This window comes from Myxocyprinus asiaticus, chromosome 46, assembly GCF_019703515.2.
Source record: "Myxocyprinus asiaticus isolate MX2 ecotype Aquarium Trade chromosome 46, UBuf_Myxa_2, whole genome shotgun sequence".
In the NCBI taxonomy this organism is placed as follows: Eukaryota; Metazoa; Chordata; class Actinopteri; order Cypriniformes; family Catostomidae; genus Myxocyprinus; species Myxocyprinus asiaticus.
In genome coordinates, this window is record NC_059389.1 from 19,698,964 (window position 1) to 19,721,875 (window position 22,912).

At 42.7% G+C, this 22,912-nt stretch overlaps 2 protein-coding genes across 3 annotated transcripts in view; both read left to right on the forward strand.

Annotated features, from left to right (window-relative positions):
• Window positions 1-1,505, forward strand: part of LOC127436324 (proprotein convertase subtilisin/kexin type 5-like) — a 43,898-nt gene extending 42,393 nt beyond the window's left edge. The window contains exon 16 of the mRNA XM_051690415.1: window positions 293-1,505. Coding sequence (XP_051546375.1) covers window positions 293-693 — 401 coding nt within the window. The 3' untranslated portion in view covers window positions 694-1,505. The remainder of the gene's footprint in view (window positions 1-292) is intronic.
• A 1,077-nt stretch (window positions 1,506-2,582) lies between these two features.
• On the forward strand, window positions 2,583-16,673 carry LOC127436332 (E3 SUMO-protein ligase ZBED1-like). Of its 2 annotated transcripts, none has more exons than XM_051690426.1 (4): window positions 2,583-3,638; window positions 15,116-15,352; window positions 15,561-15,712; window positions 15,990-16,673. In XM_051690426.1, exons 1-3 carry the CDS (start codon window positions 3,574-3,576, stop codon window positions 15,700-15,702), a joined length of 444 nt encoding a protein of 147 aa, XP_051546386.1. In that variant the 5' UTR covers window positions 2,583-3,573; the 3' UTR covers window positions 15,703-15,712; window positions 15,990-16,673. The 2 variants fall into 2 exon arrangements, with proteins under 2 accessions (XP_051546386.1, XP_051546387.1); XM_051690427.1 differs by having other exon boundaries at window positions 15,993-16,673.
• Window positions 16,674-22,912: the final 6,239 nt, after the last annotated feature.

Below are 22,912 nucleotides of genomic sequence, written 5' to 3' on the forward strand. Positions count from 1 at the left end.
GACCGAGCTTTAAGACATTTGTAGGTTGATTTTCTCAAAACATCAACCATGCTATTAAAATATTGCTCTATTTGTCCGAGAACCCAGACCAGCCTGACACAGCAACACTGTCTCAACCGATGGAGTGAGTTTAGGACTATCTGTATGTTTGACCAATGGAAGATGTGTAGGGGTTAGAAAAATTTATTTTTGCAATTACGTTGGATGACGCTAGAAGACCAGAAAATAGACGCTTGAATTTCATGAAGTTTTGAAGTGGAAAATCCCTCTAATGCTCTCCTGTTTTTCACAGCTTTGTGTATTGAGGCCCCTGCATCAAGTGAAAGCCAGGATGAAGTTGTTCTGAGATCCCGAGCGATACAGCATACCACTGCAGCCTTACCTGCTGCTCTCCTGCTAGCTGTAGTGCTGGCACTAGCTGTGTTCGCCCTGGTCCAGGCCCGGGCCAAGAAATGGTTATGCTGGAAACGGAGCTATGAACGACTGAGTGGGGTGGCCAGAGCGCAACCCAACCCTCGGCCTATGCCCCACGGTGTCCCAGAGCCAGAGGACAGCGGAGATGAAGCAGATGTGGTCTACACCAGCCGAGACGGATCTGTGTATCGGCGCTATGGTTTCATCCACGAGCCAGATACAGAAGAGGAACCGGAGGATGAAGACGCTAATGAGAACACACACCTTAACAGAGCCTAAAATGTGGTCACTAAACAATTAAGTTCTACTAATTCTTTACACGCACACTTCTGTGGTCGAAACCCACTGGATTGGAACTCTGTATAATCATTGGTAGCATCTTTTTATTGTTTAATTATGCTTTTATTCATATATACTGTATGTATTTATCTGTCTTTTCAGAATGTTGCCAGCAGTAACGATGTAGATTGTTTGTGCTATTGTAAAATAATTCTTTAAGAGACATTTGGTTACACTTTATGATAACATTCATTAACTAATTTCATCAAGTCATTAACAAACATAATATAATGCTTAACAGATCAGTCCTAGATGTAAACTAAATTTCATGATATGGCTTTTTGAAAGTACATTAATCTTAGGCCTATAACAATAATATAATGCTTGCTAATGTTGTTATTAATGAAGGTTACTGTAAAGTGTTACCAAACATCTGTTATTTTTAGGGCCATATTAAAGGTGACAAATAGTTTATTTAGAGATTCAAGCATATTTTGTTAATAAAGAATAGTCAATCTATTTAAAAAAAATAAAATAAAAAATAAACATTTTGGTCTCTTAATTTGCGGTTTAAATTTGCAATCTCACTACATTTCAAGATCTGTTCACTTCAATTATGTGAATCAGAAACCCAAAAAACTGGAATCAAGTTCATACAAAGAAATTCTGCATTCTGTTGCACCCAAAAGTTCAAGATTGGTGAACTCTGACCTGCAAACGTGTATGACGAGAAGACGTGTGACTAACAGAACATTGAAAGGTCACGCACACTGACCTCTTGGCTTGTACAAAGAATAAATGTTTCAAAGCTGGATGTTTTTTGTTGTTTTAGGCTAGTGAGAAGATGGTGTATTTTGAATATAATGTTATTTGTGATTGTATATTAAAACTAGAAGCCCTGTCGATTATATGTCTGAAGGCAAGTCCACTTGGTGACCATCTTGACCGAAATCTCTAAAATGGCTGGTCCGGATTATGATCAAAGAACATTTCAAATCAGCAGTAAAATCTGACAACACTGGTGTCATAAATTGTACTACTTTAGCTTCGATCACACTTTAAAAAAAAAAAAAAGGTATTTTTCATGATGGCCCAGCTAATGCGCTTGCACGTTCTTAAGTTGACTGACAGGCGATGTCTGTATGTAAAAGCTGATTGGCTCTTTTATCTGTAAGGTGGGACCCCCAAACGCTATACTGGGCATTCCAATTTCTCCAATTCATTTAAACACAAGTGCTCAGTCTCAGGCTAAATAGTCTATGTTTTCAACCGAGTTTGGCTTCCTCTTTTTAACACACACATTATTACCCTAATTCCCATAATGCAAGACAGAAAAGTTTCTTAAATGACACAGGCATGGTCACATAGTCTTAGAGGAAGTATGTCTTTTGCGTTTTGTCTCATTGTGCAGCAACAGCATGTCCACATGATAACGCCATACGTGTGGGGTTTTTTTTCTAGCAGTAGCAAGTCTCTGTACTTGCTCTGCAGCAGCAGCATCATAGCAGATCTAGTCCACCAAGACCAATATCCTATCAATATGTCATACCCACATTCACATGCTTTCCGAGAGTTGGCATGAGTGAACTACTAATGGCAAGCATTCTCTAGCAAAATAAAGTGATCATGTACATTTGGTGACACAATAAACATGTGATGAGTCTGACAGATTTTGCAACCACTCTTGTGTAATATAACGATATCAGCGATTAAAACATGGATGCATATGCAGTTTCAGTACAGTATGTCGAGTAAGACTGTCTTTCAAACAAGTAAACAGGAGAAGTACACTCAGAGAACACATATGAATAATAGTCATTACATATTAATTAATCACTGATATTGTGCTTTTTAAAGAGAAACAATATCAAAACAGCTGCATTGTATTATATAAGATTCCTATTAATCAGATGTTTAAAGAAACTTTTGTGTACTTATGGCCTTTTCTTTCTATTGGAGCTCTTTCAACACATCTTTGCAAATGACTGGTTTAAACTGGTTCTTCAAACATGCTACTCTTCACAAGAATATCTTCAAGGAAATACAAGGAAAGTACAACATTTAATATCCTGTGTGTCTTGGCAACGAATGTTAAAGAGTGAGCAACAACATCATAATATTGAAGAAACTGACAAACATAAAATCAGACACATAAACCAATTTCAAATTGAACTATTACATATTTGGCACATTTTCATATACAACAAATTTACTGGGGTATTTACTTTAGTCAATTTATGTGGTCTGATTTGCATTTATTCTGGTTTATTGGGACTAAGAACATTGTTTGGGTAGTTGTCAAATAACGTCCTTTTCCCCACAATATGCTAATGTACAAAGACAGTATATAATGTATATATTTTAGGTGATGTGACTATTTTAGGTACTTTTCACCTTTTTTAATCACTTTTTAGCTGTTTTGCAGTTCACTTAATAGCTCACAAGTCAAATAGTTTTAGATGAAGTATAGGTGTAATTTTGTTTATTTAATTTGCATAATGTTGAAACCATTGTAGAGTAGTCGAAGTAATGGAGTTGTACTACTGGTAGTGCTACTTGTATTGTGTTGTCCATTGGATTTATTGTTTCTGCTTGCACTCATGTTTAAGTCACTTATGTCATGTGGACCATTTACAGTTGCACCCATATTGTTACATGTCACTGTGTAAATATACAGTATCCCTACAATCAATCATTTCTGAGGAAAAATGTTTTCTTTCAAACAGCAATTTTTAAACAAAGCAACAGAAACATGCATCTCTGTCTTTGTTAGGAGGACTGCGAGCCCTGTGATGAGTCCTGTAAACACTGTTCCGGTGCTGGTCTCCAGAGCTGTCTCACCAGTCAACCAGGTTTCGCCCTACATGCCATTGACCGTCAATGTTTACCCTGTTGCCAGCCTGGGAAGAGGGACAGAAAGTGTTGTCTCTGCGATTCAGGCTCAGGTAGTGGAAAGTTTTTATTTTAAGCCTTTAAAGGAGTTCATTGATTCCTGTGTTAATGTGTTTCCTGTGTCAATGTGTGATCTATGAAGTAATGATTAAAGGCATAGTCAATATAAGGAATTTTCAATGTTTAATACAAATTAAAGGTGCACTCAATGTTCATGTTGTCTTGGACATACACCGACACCTAGTGGCTTGGATGCAGCATCATTCAAAATCAATAGTTTTCAGTTACAGATGCCAATGTAAAAATTCACAATTCACAGTCAGCCATTATTAATTTAATCAATGGGTGAAAGTGTCCAATAACAGGGCGGCTACTGAGATTAAGCGAGTAGTATTCAGCTGGTTATGTGTTTCTAACACGGCAGCCCCCGTGTGCGGACCCCCTCCATATAGAACAAAACTGCTTTTATAAGTTTACTGATTTGACTGGAGACTTCATCTCATGTGAGTGGTAATTATTTTATATACGTTTCAAAGTTACAATTGATTTCTTAAGGAGTACAGCTTTTTTAATGAGGAAAAAATTACTGAGTGCGCCTTTATGCTCTGTGGACAGCATTTGTGGCATATTGTCAGTTACCACAGAAATTAATTTCAAATTGTTTTCAGTTTTTCACGGTTACAGTAAGGCACTTACAGTGGAAGCCAGTGTTATGGAGGGTTAAAGCTTTTATTTTTGTTAAAGCACACAGGAATTATATATATATATATATATAGCTGTATATAATATTTACACATCTATATATATATATATATATATATATATATATATATATATATATTAGAGCATTTGTGAGTGCAGAGCTAGTGCCCGACCGATTTATCGGTAGGCTGATATTAGCCTTTCACAGATATCGGTATCGCCGCATATGTTTTCCGATATGCGCAGATATGAAAACTTTTTTTTCAGAACATATAATGCAGAAAACAATGCTTGGGGTGATTTAGAATTGGTGTCATAACATAGTTTGTCCAGCAGAGCGCACTCCGATTCCATTGTTTACAGAGCTGAGCTGACGTGCTTCTGCAGACAGTGCGGAGTTAAGCAGTGTCTTCACGGTAAATAACTTCAGTCTAAATTGTCTGTTCAGTTTGACTATTTAATATGTAAAATATTATAATTTACTGTATGTGGGCCAATAATTTAAGCAGTAAAGACACATATTACATGTCTGCTGGTAGTTTTTGGTTTTATGCCTCAATGTTCAGGCTTTGGAAGTGTGTTAAATGTGTGAGGATGTGTATACATCCCAAATGTTTACATGTGTATACATGACACACAGGCATATTGACTGAAATTAAAACTGTTTTTGTCAATAGTTAGAAAAGAACCTACATATATTTCTTCACTTTAAACCATAGATGTACCTTTATAATAACATTTAGTAACATTAAACATTATTACAGTATGTAATGCTTAAAAGTAACTGCAGCACAGCCCATAACCTGCTGTTCTGAAGAACCCGGAAGCGTTTGGCTGCTTAGAGACGTCACAGTAATTTAATCAAATAATCGTCATTAATAATCGCGATTACAATATCAAGGGCAATAATGGACAATTGTGATTTTTGTCATAGTCATGCAGACCTAGCTTCCAGCTTAGCCTTGTATCAAATGGTGCAGTTCATGTGGATTTGCAGTCTTATGCCTTAGTTTGCATGTGTCCTTAAAGTCCAGGAACCATAGGGCATCCCATTTGTAATTTTAAGGTTTAAAATGGTACTCGCAAGGATCCACAGTGTGCCCTTTTGGCAGTTAATGCACCATTACTTTAGCAAAGTTTGGACATAGATGATGACCACAAGGGCTAAATGCACCACTTAGGACAGGAGCCTTTTCACGTTCATTGTATTGGAAATGTATCTAAGCAGGAAAAAAGAGTACACCGTTTATTGCTGAAGTGTGTTTAAACCCTTTCTCATATCCCAGCTTAATATGCAGAGATAAATTAAGATCAAGGTTTGGTCACATTTACCTTTGCACGGCGAAATTCCGTGGGCGAAATACAGCCATTTCAATGGGAATATGTGCGATAAGGAATTTTGCTGGATGAACTTCAGGTGCCGAATAAATTTCTCCACAAAATTTTGCTTGGGGTTCAAGTTTGGTGAACTTTGACACTGATTCGCAGCGTTGAACAATACAAAGTTTCTTGGTTTGTCATTGACCTCTTTGTGGGCAGTGCTTTGTACACAGCTACACTGAATATTCACATTGGACGAGGAAATACATTTAGCGGTGAGTTTCTTTATAACTTCACTCTCCAAGTATAAAGTGCTGCATAAAAACAAAAACAAGCAGCTGCTTAGAATTTAGTTTTTGCGGGTTGCACATTTCTCTTCACATCCGTGCAAAGGTAAATGTGACCGAGCTTTAAGACATTTTTAGGTTGATTTTCTCAAAACATCAACCAGGCGTGGATGAAATGAAAAGTAACGTAAAGGGAGGAATAATATTGAATGCGCAAAGAATTAAATCAAATGAGGCAAGAAATAGAAGAGAAACTGAAACAGTAATGATAGAATTTCAAGGGGAAGAAATACCAAAAAAAAGTGATGTTAGGGTTGATGAGTGTGAATGTTACGTGGAAAGGAGGAGGCGGGAGGCAGGTTGCTCTACTCACAGGTTAGGTTTCTTTAATGACCACACTGCTCTCAACTTTACAATAATAACTTCTTCCGTAATAGAATAATAATCTCTGCAACTTAACTATTATAAACTCTTAGCTTCACAAACATAACTCTGGGGACCCAGTCTCTCTCTCCTTGTCTGCTGGCGGTGTGGCTCTTGTATGCCGCTCTCCCCGTGCTCACTGTAATTAGAGACAGGTGTTAGACATAATCTAGCACAGGTGCAAGCGCCCTTACCGCTTTCTCTCTCTCCGGAGAGACGCTTGACCACGCCCCCGCTGCCACAATGAGTTATACTGTGAGAGAATACATGCCAGGGCCAATGAGATGTTTCAATTGCCAAAAGTTCGGACATGTTGCCTCAAGATGTAGAGAAGAACATAGATGTGCATGCTGTGGAGGGAATCATGAATATGGGAAATGTGGGGAGGGAGTGCAACCAAAGTATTCTAACCGTGGAGAGGCCCACAGTGCTGCATATAGAGGATATGAAGTAGTAAAACAGGAAATAGAGATACAGAAAAGGAGAGTAGAGAAAAAAATGACATATGCTGAGGCTGCAAAACAGATTAGAGGACAAGAGATAGGTCAAACTTAAAGCAGAAATGTTGGTAAAAGCATTGGTCCAGATGCAGGGGTCAGGGAACTTAAATGAGGAAGGAAGAAGGAGGGAAATAACAAAGGGGAATAATTTAAAAATACTGGAAAGGAGCGGGGAAATGGAAGATCAGCCAATCAACTTTCCATTTACTCTAGAAGAAATGAAAAGAGCTTTAAGTAAATCAGCCAATACTCGTACATCACCAGGGAAGGATCAAATAGGGTATTTAATGCTGAGACATCTTAAGGATGGGGCAATGAGGAAACGTCCTGGTTACTTTCGTAACCTCCGTTCCCTGATGGAGGGAACGAGATGTTGTGTCGATGTAGTGACACTAGGAGTCACTCTTGGGAGCCCCAAACACCTCTGCTTTTTTGAAAAAAGGCCAATGAGAATTGGTGAGTGGAATTTGCATGCCACTCCCCCGGACATACTGGTATAAAAGGAACTGGTATGCAACCACTCATTCAGGTTTTGTACTGAGGAGCCGAGACCAGGTCCTGGCCATTTCAGCGGGTAGTTCAGCGTTGTGGCAAGAGGGACACAACGTCTCGTTCCCTCCATCAGGGAATGGAGGTTACGAAAGTAACCACGATGTTCCCTATCTGTCACTCACTCGACGTTGTGTCAATGTAGTGACACTAGGGGTCCCTATACAAAATGCCACAACTAGCTGAACTGTGTTACTTGAACTGGCGGTGTGTGATGGGAAGACTGCTGTGTGCCTCGTAGCCAGCGCACCAGGCTGTCACGTAACCTCCCCCAATGCTCTTATGAGCGTGGAATGGTCCATCAGGAACAAGTCGACTGCCCAGCTATAGGGACAGGCTAGCCCAGCCGAGGCCTCTTTTCCTGACTGGGAGCCATAAGTGTCTGCGTCGGGGGGTGTCCCTCCCAAGGGGAAGACACTGCGGAGACCACACCCCACCCAAAAAGAGGGGGGGTATTTTGTGTGGAATGCGTCACATGTTCTTACCGAGTCTTGTCAGAAGTATGTCATGTGGAGAGGTCCCATGGTAGGTCCTACCTGAAGGGGGAGGAGTTTTTACAGAGCATGGCGACCGGGGGCAGAGGGGCCTCTGCCCAAGGAAGATGCAGTTTGCCAACAAGGAAACGATTTTGTGGAAGATATCACATGGGGTCGCCTTCGGGGAACCAGCACATGTGGAGCACCTGCCTCAGTACAGAGGCTCATTAGCGCACGTACTGGGCCGGTCAGCGAGTTTCTCCGCAAACTCAACTGCCAGAGGGCTAAGGAGGAAAGTCATCCAGGGATCACAGTCTGTGAACACGACTGGGAGACAAGAGTGCATGTCTTCACCTCAAGGGAGGGTAAAGGCACTATGCGCAAACGGTACACCCGGCCAGTTGTCCCAGAACTTACCTGCTCGTGCCTGCCAATACACGGGACGAGACCGGCTCAACCTGGAGATCGTAGAACCTCGCAAAGGTGTTGGGTGTTGCCCAGCCCGCTGCTCTGCAGATGTCTGCCAAAGAGGCACCACTGGCCAGGGCCCAGGAGGCCGCCACACTCCTGGTGGAGTGGGCTTGTAACCCCGCAGGGGGTGGCACGTCCTGAGCCTGATATGCGTGATGGCTTCAATGACCCAGTGGGTGATCCTCTGTTAGGAGACAGCGCTCCTTTCCGCTGTCCACCAAATCAGACAAAGAGCTGCTCGGAGCTTCTAAGGCTCTGCGTTCGATCCAAATAGATGCGTAAAGCTGGCACCGGACACAGCAACACCAAGGCTGGGTCTGACTCCTCCTGGGGCAGCGCTTGCAGGTTCACCACCTGATCCCTAAAAGGAGTCATGGGAACCTTGGGCACATAGCCCGGTTGGGGCCTCAGGATCATGTGATAGTAACCCAGACCAAACTCCAGGCACGATTCGCTGACAGAGAACGCCTGCAGGTCCCCTACCATTTTGATGGAAGTGAGCGCAGTCAGGAGGGCAGTCTTTGAAGAGAGTGCCTTAAGCTCAGCTGATTCCAAGGGCTCAAAGGGAGCTCCCTGTAGACCCCGAAGGACTACGGAGAGGTCCCACGAGGGGACGAGGCGCAGTCTGGAGGGATTCAACCTCCTAGAACCTCTCAGGAACCTGATGATCAAGTCGTGCATACCATCTACTGCATCATGATGAGCCTAAATAGCAGCTACATACACCTTCAGGGTGGAGGGGGACAGCCGCCCATCCAGCCTCTCCTGCAGGAAGGAAAGCACTGATCCGACTGCGCATCTATGGGGGTCTTCGCGCCGGGAAGAACACCACTTAGCGAACAGACGGCACTTCAAGGCGTACAGGCACCTCGTAGAGGGAGCCCTAGCCTGAGTGATCGTGTCTACCACTGGTAGGCCACTTAGGTCTTCTGCATCCCGTCCAGGGGCCAGATGTGAAGATTCCAGAGGTCCGGTCGCGGGTGCCAGATGGTGCCCCGTCCCTGAGAAAGAAGGTCCTTCCTCAGGGAGCATGAGATCCGAGAAAAACGTCTGTGTGGGCCAGTGGGTTGCTACTAGGATGACCTGCTCCTCATCCTCCCTGACCTTGCACAGGGTCTGTGCAAGCAGGCTCACTGGGGGAAACGCATATTTGCATAGTCCAGGGGGCCAGCTGTGTTCCAGCGCATTTAAACTGAGGGGTGCCTCGGTCAGGGCATACCAAAGTGGGCAGTGGGAGGATTCCCTGGAAGCAAATAGGTCTACCTGTGCTCAACTGAATCAACTCCAAATCAGCTGGACCACCTGAGGGTGGAGTCTCCACTCTCCCCTGAGGCTAACCTGATGTGACAGCAAGTCCACTGCAGTGTTGAGGTCGCCTGGGATGTGAGTGGCTTGTAGTGACTTGAGGCGCTGCTGACTCCAGAGGAGGAGATGCTGGGCCAGTTGTGACATGCAACAGGAGCGTAGACCGTCTTGACGGTTGATGTACGCTACTGTCGCTGTGTTGTCCATCCGGACCAACACGTGCTTGCCCTGTATCAAAGGTCGAAACCTCCGCAGGTTAAGAAGTACTGCCAACAACTCTTGGCAGTTGATGTGCCAACGCAGCTGCGGGCCAGTCCAGCAGCCAGCGGCTGTGTGCCCGTTGTATTCAGCACCTCAGCCCGTCTTGGAGACGTCTGTTGTAACCACAATGCACCTGGAGACCTGCTCTAGGGGAACCCCTGCCCGTAGTAATGCAAGGTCGGTCCAAGGGCTGAAGAGGTGGCGACAGATCGGCGTGATGGTCACGCGATGTGTCCCGTGGCACCATGCCTGTCTCGGGACTCAAGTCTGAAGCCAGTGCTGAAGCAGTCTCATATGCATCAACCTGAGCGGTGTGGCTGCCGCTGAGGATGCCATATGCTCCTGGAGCCTCTGAAAATGTTTCAGTGGAACCGCTCTCCTCCATCTGAATGCCTTCCTACTGCGCACTCTCATTCGTGAGGCATGCTGTCATCGAGACTGAGTCCAACTCCAAACCGAGAAAAAAGATGCTCTGAACCGGGGAGAGCTTGCTCTTTTCCCAGTTGACCCTGAAGCCCCAGTTGGCTGTGGTGCCAGAGCATGAGCAACTCTCGAGAGTGAGCTAGGATTAGCCAGTCATTGAGATAGTTGAGGATGCGGATGCCCACTTCCCTTAGCGGGGCAAGGGCTGCCTCTGTGACCTTCGTGAAGATGTGAGGGGACAAGGACAGGCTGAAGGGGAGGACCTTGTACTGATACGCCTGACCTTTGAAGGCAAACCGCAGGAAGGGTCTGTGTCGAGGTAAGACCAAGACGTGGCAGTACGTGTCCTTCGGGTCTACCGCTGCGAACCAATCTTGATGCTGGACGCTTGTTAGAGTGAGTTTTTGCGTCAGCATCTTGGACGGGAGTCTGTGCAAAGCCTGGTTTAGTACTCACAGTTCCAGAATTGGTCGCAACCCACTGCCTTTCTTCGGTATGATGAAGTAAGGGCTGTAGAACCCTTTCTTCATCTCGGCTGGAAGGACAGGCTCTATCGCGCCCTTGCGCAGAAGGGTAGTGATTTACGCATGCAAGGTAGCGGCATTCTTGCCCTTCACTGAGGTGAAGCGGATGCCACTGAACCTGGGCGGGCGACTGGCAAACTGAATCGCATAGCCAAGTCGGACATCAGCCATCGCAACGGATTGGAAAGCGCGAGCCATGTGCCCAAACTCCGGGCGAGGGGGACCAAGGGAGTGATCACGTCAGACGTGCCAGCGGATGGGGCCTCACGGTGGGGAAGAGCTGGAGGTGCCACGTCGAGAGGACACGAGCCCCGTGGCCATGCAGAGTCCAGGGACATTGAAACACTTACCTGGCTCCTGCCGCCCATAATAAGATTAGCTGAGGAGGGGAGAGGAGGACTCTCATCCCCGTAGTCCACTGGAACCAATCCCGTGTGGACGTGTTTGTGCCACCTCTGGGCGCACGGGGTGGGGGGTCCACCGCTGGAGCGCCAAACCTGCCAAAATGGGACGGTGGATGATGGTCATGACGACAGCCGTGCGCACCGGATATGTGACCCAGGAGACGAGGGAACCATTCTTTTGTCAGGCTTTTGGGTGCCGCATCTTCCTGGGCATGCAGCGACAAAATATTCTCCTCCCGATCCTCCACCGGGGAGATGGAGTGGTCTGTTGACCAGCCCCAGAAAAGTGGGTCTCCTCGCCCCTGGATCGCCTCGAAGGGGGTGCTTCTAAGCCTTCCTCGAGTTCTTAGCGGCCGGCCGCGAGATGGGTGGCGTCTGCTTCCTGCGGAGGGCTCCACGCCGGAGCCGGGCCATGGGGGTGGGCTGGGGTGGAGCCGCCCTTGTTTCTGCAGGGGGACGCCCTTGATGACGAGCAGACAGGGTGCGGGGTCTTAAGCCGTGCCGGGGCAGGATCGTCTGCTTCTTCACCACCGAGAACTGCTGGGAAAAGTCCTCGACGGCATCGCCAAGCAGGCCAACCTCGGAAATGGGGGCGTCAAGGAACCGTGCCTTGTCCGCCTCTCCCATCTCTACCAAGTTGAGCCAAAAGTGGTGATCCTGGACCACCAGGGTGGACATCGCCTGCCCGAGAGACTGTGCCATGACCTTCGTCGCCCGCACCAGGTGGCGGCGCTCTGCGGACACAAGTGCACCACGAGCGCCTTATCAACCTGGGGGATCACCGAATACCCCCTGGCCACTCCACCATTGAGGGTAGTGAAAGCGGGGGAGCTGAAAGACCAGGACTGGGCAGTAAAAGGTGCCTCCCATGATCTTGTCAGCTCCTCATGCACTTCCAGGAAGAAAGGAACGGGGGCGGGCCATGGCCGGCACCCTGAGCCAGGAACCAATCGTCGAGCCGTGAGTGTTCAGGGGACAGTGGAGGGTTCCACTCTAGCCCGATGCTCACGGCCACCCGGGAAAGCATGTCCATCATTTCCGTGTCGGCGTGAGACTGGGCAACCATTCCTGAAGGAGGAAGCCCAGCCAAAGCCTCTGTGTCAGACTGGACGAGCCCACTCTCCGATGCTGCGCACGATAACTCATCATCTTCCCGAGCTCCAAACGAGAAGCCGAACTCGTGCTGAGACGAGCCGGCGGTCTCGTGCGAGAGCCCGATCGGGGCAATCGAGCATGCTGGGGAATGGGAGGTCCATGGGGGGATACCCGGTGGAGATGGTCCCATTGATATCCCCAAATCGCCCCCAGTGCTAACCAACGCGGCCTCAAACCCGTAGATAGAAGGACCATTGCGGGGAGCCGCTGCAAGCAAGCTGCGACCGCATTGTTGCCATGGTCATGTTCTCGCAATGAGGACATGACTCATCCACGAATGATGTCTCCGCGTGGGCAGCGCCCAGACACGTTAGACAGCGATCGTGGCCGTCAGAAGCAGAGAGATAATGACCGCAACTAGGAATAACACACAAGCGGAAAGACATCTTTAAAAAGACGTTCTGTGTGTGTGCCGCTCTTTTGTGAATGAAAATATACTCTTTTAGAATATACTCTCTTATTTTCACTCTGCTGAAGCGCCCAGGGGCGTTCTCTGCACTCCACGGGTGCAGAGGGGGAGAAAGCCGCTGAAATGCGCCGTAAATCCGGCAGTATTGAGGTGCATCTTTGGGGGGAATTGAATTAAGTGCACTGAATACAACTGCTCGGCTCTGAAGAGAAAATCTGAATGAGTGGTTGCATACCAGCTCCTTTTATACCCATATGTCCGGGGGAGTGGCATGCAAATTCCACTCGCCAATTCTCATTGGCCTTTTAAAAAAAAAGCAGAGGTGTTTGGGGCTCCCAAGAGTGACCCCTAGTGTCACTACAACGTCGTGTGAGTGACAGATAGGGAACTGTTGACACTATATAATAGAGTATGGGAGGAAGGTAGGCTTCCAAAAGCATGGAACGAAGCTATAATAATTCCTATTAGGAAGCCTGGGAAGGATCCATCTAAGCCCACTAATTATAGGCCGATAGCCCTTACTTCGAATATACGTAAAATTATGAAAAGGATGGTCACAGAAAGGTTAACATATTCTTTAGAAAAGTAGAGGACTAATAACAAAATACCAGAGTGGATTTAGAAAAGGAAGAGGAACAATGGATCCTATTGTATGTCTGGAAAATTTAATTAGAAAAGCACAGATAAATAAAGAATCAGTTGTATATTTTTGATGTTGAAAAAGCATATGACATGATGTGGAAAGAGGGACTTCTGATAAAACTAAAAATGATGAATATAGGAGGAAGAATTTTCAAGTGGATAAAGGATTTTATGGGAAATAGGACTATTCAGGTAAGGGAAGCAAATGAAATATCAAATAGACATGAAATAGAAAATGGGACTCCACAAGGAAGTGTAATATGTCCATTAATGATTTCTATAATGATTAATTATGTTTTTTCTCAAGTTCAACCAGATATAGGAAGATCTCTTTTTGCAGATGATGGGGCAATTTGGAAAAGGGGAAGGAACATTTTGCATATAAATAGAAAGATACAAGAAGCAATAATAAAGGTAGAAAAATGGGCGTATGAATGGGGATTTAAATTCTCAGTAGAAAAGACAAATACAGTAGGAAAAGAATTCTCCCAGAAATGAACCTGAAAATGTATGAAAGAACATTGGACAGGGTGAAAGTTTTTAGATTCTTAGGAATCTTATTTGACACAAAAATAACATGGGCAGATCATATAAATAAAATTGTTGGAAAGTGTCAGAAAGTAATAAAAATCATGAGGAGTTTAAGTGGAGTGGAATGGGGCTATATATGTGATAATAATTAGGTATATGATTGATTATGGAAGTATAATATATGGGTCAGCATCAAAAACTTTATTGGATAAAATAAATAAGATACAAGCTCAAGCTCTGAGGCAGTGCAGTGGAGCAGTAAAAACAACATCCATATCAGCTCTGCAAGTTCTGACAGGAGAGATGCCACTAGAAATAAGGAGGAAACAGCTAATGATTAATTACTGGGTCAATCTTAAAGGGCATAAAGAGGAACATCCTACAAAAATGGTGATACAAAAAAGCTGGGAACAAGATGAAAGAAATAGTTTTGAATGGGCTAGTAAAATATATGCAAAAGAAATGGGGATTAATTGAGTCAAGATGAGCCCAACAGTTGAAATCCCAGAAACAGAACCGTGGGTACATAAGACATGCATATGTTGGAAATAAAGAAAACAGGAAGAGGGGAAATAGATTTACCAACAGAATTTTCAATCCATGTCAGTGTTAATTACCCCCAATATATACAAATATTTACAGATGGGTCAAAAGATCCAGAGCATCAGACAACTGGAGCAGCATTTATAGTACCAGAATGGAAAGAAAGTGGAATAAAACAAAGTTCAAACTATTTGGGAGTATATGAAATGCTGGCAATATTCATGGCTTTACAGTGGGTAGAAAAAAACACAAACCAGGATATATTTTAGTATGTTCTGACTCTGTTTCAGAATAATTCGAGAGGGTACAGTAATTAGGTTTATGTGGGTTCCGGCACATGTAGGTATAAAGGGAAATGAGGAGGTGGATAAATTAGCAACTTCCAGCCGTCTCTCGGTTGCTTGGTCGAGTTATAGTGACATTCTTTCATAGGAGCACTAATGCTAATAAAGTTTTCAAAGAAAAACAAATGTTACTGAACGTACCCTGTCGCAAACTTAAAATTGACTTGGTGATCAGGTGGAACAGTGCACTGGATATGCTTGACAGATTTTTGGAACAACAACCACAATCTCAGCTACACTGCTTTCTCCTGACGTCCGCAGGAGCGAAAATGATCTTTGCACCCTGACAGAGGCAGACATAAGGGTGGCAGAGGACATCATGAAAGCTCTTCGGCCAATGAAGGCTGCAACGCTAACGATGTCTGGGGAGAGTGCCACTACCCTATCTGTCATTGCACCATTGCACGCACAGCTACTTGAGGAGATGCGCCAGACTACCAGTGATTCCACCGTCATTAAGGAACTCAAATCTGCCATGCACAACGACTTGAGGTTTAGGTATGTTTACAAAAACAGCTAGTACTATCTATAAAGTGTAACACCTGTGTGACAACAGATTACATATTACATTACTGGTTAGTTGTAAATGTGTGTGTGTGTGTGTGTGTGTGTGTGTGTGTGTGTGTGTGTGTGTGTGTTTGTGTGTGTGTGTGTGTGTGTGCACATGCCGTAATGTAATTCCAATGTGCTTGTGTAATCTTTCAAGATATGCAAATCTGAAAGAGAAGCTGCATGTTGCATCTGCACTTGACCCTCGTTTCAAGACCCTTCCATTTATCTCTGACGAGGACCGTGAGGACACATTCACAAGATTGATTAGTGAGACTGATCACTCTGGAGCAAGTTAAGACACCTGATGTAAGTTGTATAAAGTTTTAAAACTGAAAGTGTAAACAAAACACACAAAATAAATCTTTAATTTTTGCTACGTTTATCTGTTATTCCACAAGGAAAGCTCAGACTGTCATTTATAGACAATTTGGACATTGGCAGATATCCATACTTTGTAAATTGCACATAAATATAGTAAATTAAAGTATAGTAAATTAAATTAAATCAATTTGCTGTATGGTAGAAATGGGCAACACCATTGAATTCCATTGTGAGTAATTTACATTTTCCTTGTTTCTATCAGCAGCAAGGACCTGATAGTGCTGGTATTGGAGGCAGTGCACCTGTACAGGAGCAAAAATCCCTTGGTGATGACCCCTCCCCGCCAAAGAGGTCAAAAGAATCCTGTGCATTGTTGGATCTGCTTGGGGCAGCCTATGCACCAGTGGCTACAGGGACCAGCACTAATGCTGCAGACAGGGCACTGAAAGAAGTCATCAAATACAGGGAAGTTACACCTGAACCTTTCTCAGGAGATCCACTTAAGTGGTGGAGTATGCATGAGGGAGAGTACCTCCTTTTGTCCCACCAGGCAAAATGCTATCTTTGTGTTCTAGGAACCAGTACCCCAGCTGAAACGATCTTCTCCACAGCTGGTGACATTGTAACAGCTCAAAGATGTTGTCTTCTACCAGAGCATGTTGACCAGCTCCTTTTCTTGCAAAAAAGTTACAGTCTCCAAGTGTTAGTTTGACCCAGTTTCCTACAATGTTCATAGGCTTGCAGCCTCCATGTTACAGTTAATGTGTTGAGATTTTATATTTTGATTAATGTAAAGTAACCTGATCCTTTTTGAACATGGCATGTGACTGTTTTGACATGCCCATTTTATTTTCAACTATCATTTTGAATCAAAATTCTGGCTACTCATATTGTATGCTTTTGAAATAGAGACGTGGGTTCTGTTTTAAGGAATATACCCATGTGAACCTGAAATAAAGAGTTTAATATACAGGTCTGTGACTATCTTCATTTATTTTGATTAATTCACCATTTGTAAACTGGTGTTCCCTGTACAGATTTAGAAACATCTCTGCAAATAGTATTACTGAATTTCAGATTTTTATTGAATCTAATTGAATCAAATCAAGAAATCTAATTGAATCGGGGCACCTGTGCTGATACCCAGCCCTAATTGTAATGGCAATAGAAAGACGTCATGTTCTTATTTAACAGATTATTTAAGAAGGCATCCGTGAGTAATGTGACCACGCAGTTTAAAACTTAAATAAATATACCTTAATAAATAATTAAAATATGGTTAACAGAGGAGATTAGAGCGAGAGTGTGCAATGAGAGATTCCCTATCTCTCTCGCTTCATCCTCCTCCTCTTCTTTCTTCCTCCAATGGCTGGTTCAAATCGGCTCGCTTATAGTGTTTTACAAGTCAGTAACAATTTGCACAATGCATAATGGCAGTAAGGCTACAAGTACACAGTACCTTGAACTCTAACCAGATTATCTATTCATATTTAGACAGGTCTATGAGTAGTTCAGTACTGATGCCCATCATTTTAATCCTGTTCTGTGTGCATTTGTTCAGTTTCCAGGTAAAAACTTTAGGCTACATGAGAGCCCCTTATGATTCACATAGCGTACATTCACGTTACATGCATTTATTGCATCACTTTCATTCATCTCTATAATTGAACATCAATACATCTGGAACTCCGTCTTACTAAAGCCATAATTATTTCTTTAATAAATTCTGTAATAGTTAGGTAATAAATGTTGGCGCCTCGACAAGGTTACAAACAACTTCCATGTTTGTCTGTATTTCCATCTTATTTTCATTTTGAGAAGACAAACACCTGGACATACTGACCAAAGTGATCAGCATCTTTGGACTGGACAGTTACCGTACAAAGCACTTAAGTTCAACTTTATAATGAGCGATCTACGCGCTGGTTTGGGAAACAAACATTACTCCATCGTAAAATAACGATGATCATTAAAGCCTAAGTTGCAATGTTATCGTAAAGTGACCTTGAGTTTGAAGAAAGGCGCTATATAAGTATTATTATACTTATTATTATTATTATTATTATTATTATTATCGGGACACCCAGCCCTTGTTAGTCTGTTTCTGCATCTTTGGGTTCTCTTTCCCTTCAAAACAACTCTGGAGCTCTTTCAAACAGACATCAAAAAATGTGTAGAAGAGTTTGACCCTGTAAAATTCCTCCAGTGCGTGTGGCTTATGATCCTCAGCTGCTGATGCTGAGCAGTGCATCAATTTGCAGGTATTTTTTTTCATCTTCCATATCCAGAAATGACATCAGGAACATCAATACCTGCTGCCTCAGCATAACTGGTGGCTCTTTCATAGATGGTCTTGAATTCCTCCCCAGTCCTTAGCTCTCTCTCGGTCAAATGACTATACCACTCAAGGTGGTGTATGCAGCTCCCAAATCCAAGTGAAACATGGATTGGAAGCCATTGCTGTTTCAAGAAAGACAGGAGTTGGCATTTCCAATCAGAGCAAGAATTCAAAGTTGATTGAATGCAGCAGTATTTTTGCTGATTCAAAGGTGGGACTTGTTTTATTAGTTTGGTCAGAATTTCATAACTGCTGGCAGGGTCTTCTCTTAGGTTTTCAAAGCCTTCTCCCTTCATGCCCACAGAATGTATCTCCAATGGACGCTGGTCTGGAAAAACTTCTTTCTGTGTCTTCACAAAAGAAGCATGCTGATTTGAGGAGTTAGCTATCAAAACATAAAGCTTTTCCACCAAAGCAAAAAATCTAGCCAAAATAATTTTTGACTTTGCCGATTCCGTGAGCACTACATTTAGGCAGTGTGCCTGGCAATGGACAAACAGCATTGTTGTTGGATTTACAACTGAAGTCCTTTGTAGTGACCACTCATATTAGCAGCCCCAGCATATCCTTAGCCATATATGTTTTCCACTCTGTGGCCATTCTCATTGAGAACTCTCATGACTGTATTCTCAAGCTCCTCTCCTATTGTGGAAACTACAGGGCACAAGTCAATGAAGTGCTTGTATATTACCATCTGATGCATAAATCTTTCAGCAAATGATGCTTGCTCCGTATGGGAGATGAGAGTTGTTTCATTGAGTAAAACTGATAAAATCTTGGATTTCACTGTGTATGACTTTTTAAATGTACAAATCATGGGCTGATATGATGTCATCACCACAGAAGACTATTCCTTTTTATGCCAGGAAAAATTTATCTACAATTGTACAATTTAATTACATTAAAATAAACGAAACCACAGGTATTGGATTCTCTGTCTTTCCTATTCACTGCCAACCAGCTTTTCTCATCTAAAACAGGTTAAACTGGATAAAATAACTGACAGTTCAGTACAATAAATACAGCTGAGTAATTGGAAATTAACATGAACAGTATGTAATTAATTCAAACAGATGAAGCCACCTTTTTTTTTAAATGGTTAGCTACACAACAAGTTAATAACAATAGGGCCTAACTCCATTGACGCATGATCTTTACATAAATATAAAACAATCAGCATTACACAGCACTTATTATGTAAATAAAATAATTGAAAACATAGTGGTAAACAGCAGTACTTAACAAAATATTCAGCAACAAATAATGTGGAGGGTATTCTGTGTGAAACTCAAAAAATCATTCTTTAAAACAGTTCATTTAAATGAATCATCTGAACAAACCTATTGACTAAAATGAATTGGACTTCCCAATGCTTCATATGAGAGGGACTAGATGGTTCAGGAGAGCTATATATATATATTAATCAATATAAAGAGCAAATTAGGGGAGCCCGTTTGATCAGTTCTTCTCCTTGGATAGTGTGCACATAAACAAAAATTCCGGGACATTTTGCAAATGGAACTTTATTTACGGGTGGCAACTTGACACGAGTGTTCTTTACAGCACACGCAGATATACATGTTTAAAAGCAGCTGTCTGGAAGTCAAACAGTGCGCAGGTACCGAATTGAGTCGATACTCTGTGCTACGGTCCTGTAGAATGAACAAAAAGCATGCAGCCCCCAGTTTGCGAGCTACTGCTATAAATAATCGTTACTATAGTCCAATTAATCGTTAATTTACTTGAATCTTAATTACTTTCCCTTGTGTGCCCCGTTCACACCGCCAGCGACACACAGTAACAGTGACAGGATGTGGGAGTTGCGAGCAACACAACCAAGTAAAGAAAACTGTTACTTTTCTGCAAATGACGAATGACATTCAGGAGTGACTACCAGTGAGAGTGAAGACAGCAGAGCTCATGTCAGGCACGTGCAGAGGGAGTGGCTTTAGGGGCTCGAGCCCCTGCCCTTTTGTTGAGGTGCCTCTCCCAGGTGTTCTAGGGTGTGCAAGTGCCACCCAAAATGAAAGCTTGCATATTATGTATATTACGCTGAAACTTTGATGCATTGATTACAGAATTTAATAATCAATTATTTTGACAATAATAATACCAAATTGAGGTGTAAGGTTTCTCCCTTGTTCGTGCAGACATAACTGAAACATCAGGGAAAAGTCAATCAGCCAATCCAATTCACAGTGAGAACTTCGGTATGTAACCCTGATATTGAAGTACTGTGTCTAAGTTAAAGACCTTTTTATCTTTTGCTGGAGTTTGGAAACATTACAGTATGTGTGGTTAATGTCATTCCATTGGGCAACACAGCAAAAGGTGCGGGCTATATATAGTAAGTTACTGTATCCAACATCAGCTGCAGCGCACACCTAGTGCTCCTGTCTTTATCCTGGGAGACTTCAGTCATTGTAAACTAGAACTAGTAATTTCTGGTTATTAACAGTATGTTAAATGTGCTACCAGCAACAAAAGAGTACTTGACAAATGATAAGGGAACATAAGAGGCTTATATTGCTAGATCAAGGCCTCCTTTAACAAATTCTGACCACAACACTGTTTATTTAATTCCAACATAAGACAATTCTGAAGAGATGTAAACCTATGACCAAAACAGTAAATGTGTGGTCAAAGGACAGTGTAGAATCTCTGAAGGGATGTTTTCTCTGCACTGACTAGGATGTTTTCTATATATATATATATATATATATATATGTGTGTGTGTGTGTGTGTGTGTGTGTGTGTATACACTACTGGTCAAAAGTTTTGAAACACTTGACTGAAATGTTTCTCATGATCTTAAAAATCTTTTGATCTGAAGGCGTATGCTTAAATGTTTGAAATTAGTTTTGTAGACAAAAATATAATTGTGCCACCATATTAATTTATTTCATTATAAAACTAAAATGTAATAAAAAAATTTTAAAAAAGAAAGTTTTTGAAATTGATGACTTGGACCAAATAATAAAGAAAAGCAGCCAATAAGTGCCCAACATAGATGGGAACTCCTTCAATACTGTTTAAAAAGCATCCCAGGGTGATACCTCAAGAAGCTGGTTGAGAAAATGTCAAGAGTACATGTCTGCAAATTCTAGGCAAAGGGTGACTACTTTGAAGATGCTAAAGGTTATTCTAAATGCTAAAGGTTATTCTAAAGAACCTTTAAAGGTTAATCTAAGGTTCTACGTGTTGTGCATTCTGAGATGCTATTCTGCTCACTACAATTGTACAGAGTGGTTATCTGAGTTACCATAGCCTTTCTGTCAACTCGAACTAGTCTGGCTATTCTCCATTGACCTCTCTCATCAACAAGGTGTTTCTGTCCGCAGAACTGCCGCTCACCAGATTTTTTGTTTTTGGCACAATTCTGAGTAAACTCTAGAAGCTGTTGTGCGTGAAAATCCCAGGAGATCAGCAGTTACAGAAATACTCAAGCCAGCCCATCTGGTACCAACAATCATGCCACGGTCCAGATCACTGAGATCACATTTTACCCCATTCTGATGGTTAACATTAACTGAAGCTCCTGACTCGTATCTGCTTGATTTTATGCACTGCACTGGTGTCACACGATTGACTGATTAGATAATCCCATGAAAATGTAGGTGTATAGGTGTTCCTAATAAAGTGCCCACTGACTGTATATATACACCGATCAGCCACAACATTAAAACCACCTGCTTGTGTAGGTCCCCCTCGTGCTGCCAAAACAGTGCCAACCCGCATCTCAGAATAGCATTCTGATATTATATCCTTATCACCACAATAGTACAGAGTGGTTATCTGAGTTACCTTAGATTTTGTTAGATTTTGTTAGCCAGCCCGTCTGGCACCAACAAACATGCCACGCTCCAAATCACTGAGATCATATTTTTTCCCCATTCTGATGGTTGATGTGAACATTAACTGAAGCTCCTGGCCCGTATCTGCAAGATTGTATGCACTGCACTGCACTGATGCCACACAATTGGCTGATTAGATAATTGCATTGATGATTGTTGGTGCCAGACAGGCTGGTTTGAGTGTTTCTGTAACTGCTGATCTCCTGGGATTTTTATACACAGTTTTCAACAGTCTCTAGATTTTACCACGAATGGTGCCAAAAACATCCAGTAAGCTGCAGTTCTGTGGACGGAAACACCTTGTTGATGAGAGAGGTCAGCGGAGAATGACCAGACTGGTTCGAACTGACAAAATCTATGGTAGCTCAGACAACCGCTCTGTACAATTGTGGTGAAAAGAATATAATCTCAGAATGCTATTCTGAGATGCGGGTTGGCGCTGTTTTGGTGGCACAAGGGGGACCTACACAACATTAGGCAGGTGGTTTTAATGTTGTGGCTGTTTATATATTTGAGTTTATTTAATTTTTCATTCTATTATGCCATTCGCAGTACTTCATGGGAGTGTAGTTCATTCCCTTATAAAAGACATGAAGTACACAGTCTTGTACCTTTTCCCTTTGATCTGATTGTACTTTATTAATTCAAATTAAAGCTTGTAATGTGATTCAAATCAGAGCTTTTGTTCATGGCTTTAAACGCTTTTATGAAGACTTCTATGAAATCTCTATGGAAACAATGAATGGGAAAAATACTTCCAGTACAAAGACAGCAGAAAAAGTGTGTGGGCATTGTTGTGCCCAACAATCAACAAAGCGATTCATGTACTTGGAGCATAAAAAACTTCATTAATTTTAATAGAAGTGATCTAGTTTTTCACGTTACTTGCTATATAGATAGATGGAGTGTTACTTTAGGGATTACATGCCATGCTAGATGATCAATATCAGTGCTTCTTAATACTGTTCCTAGAGGTCCAATAGAGCAGCACTT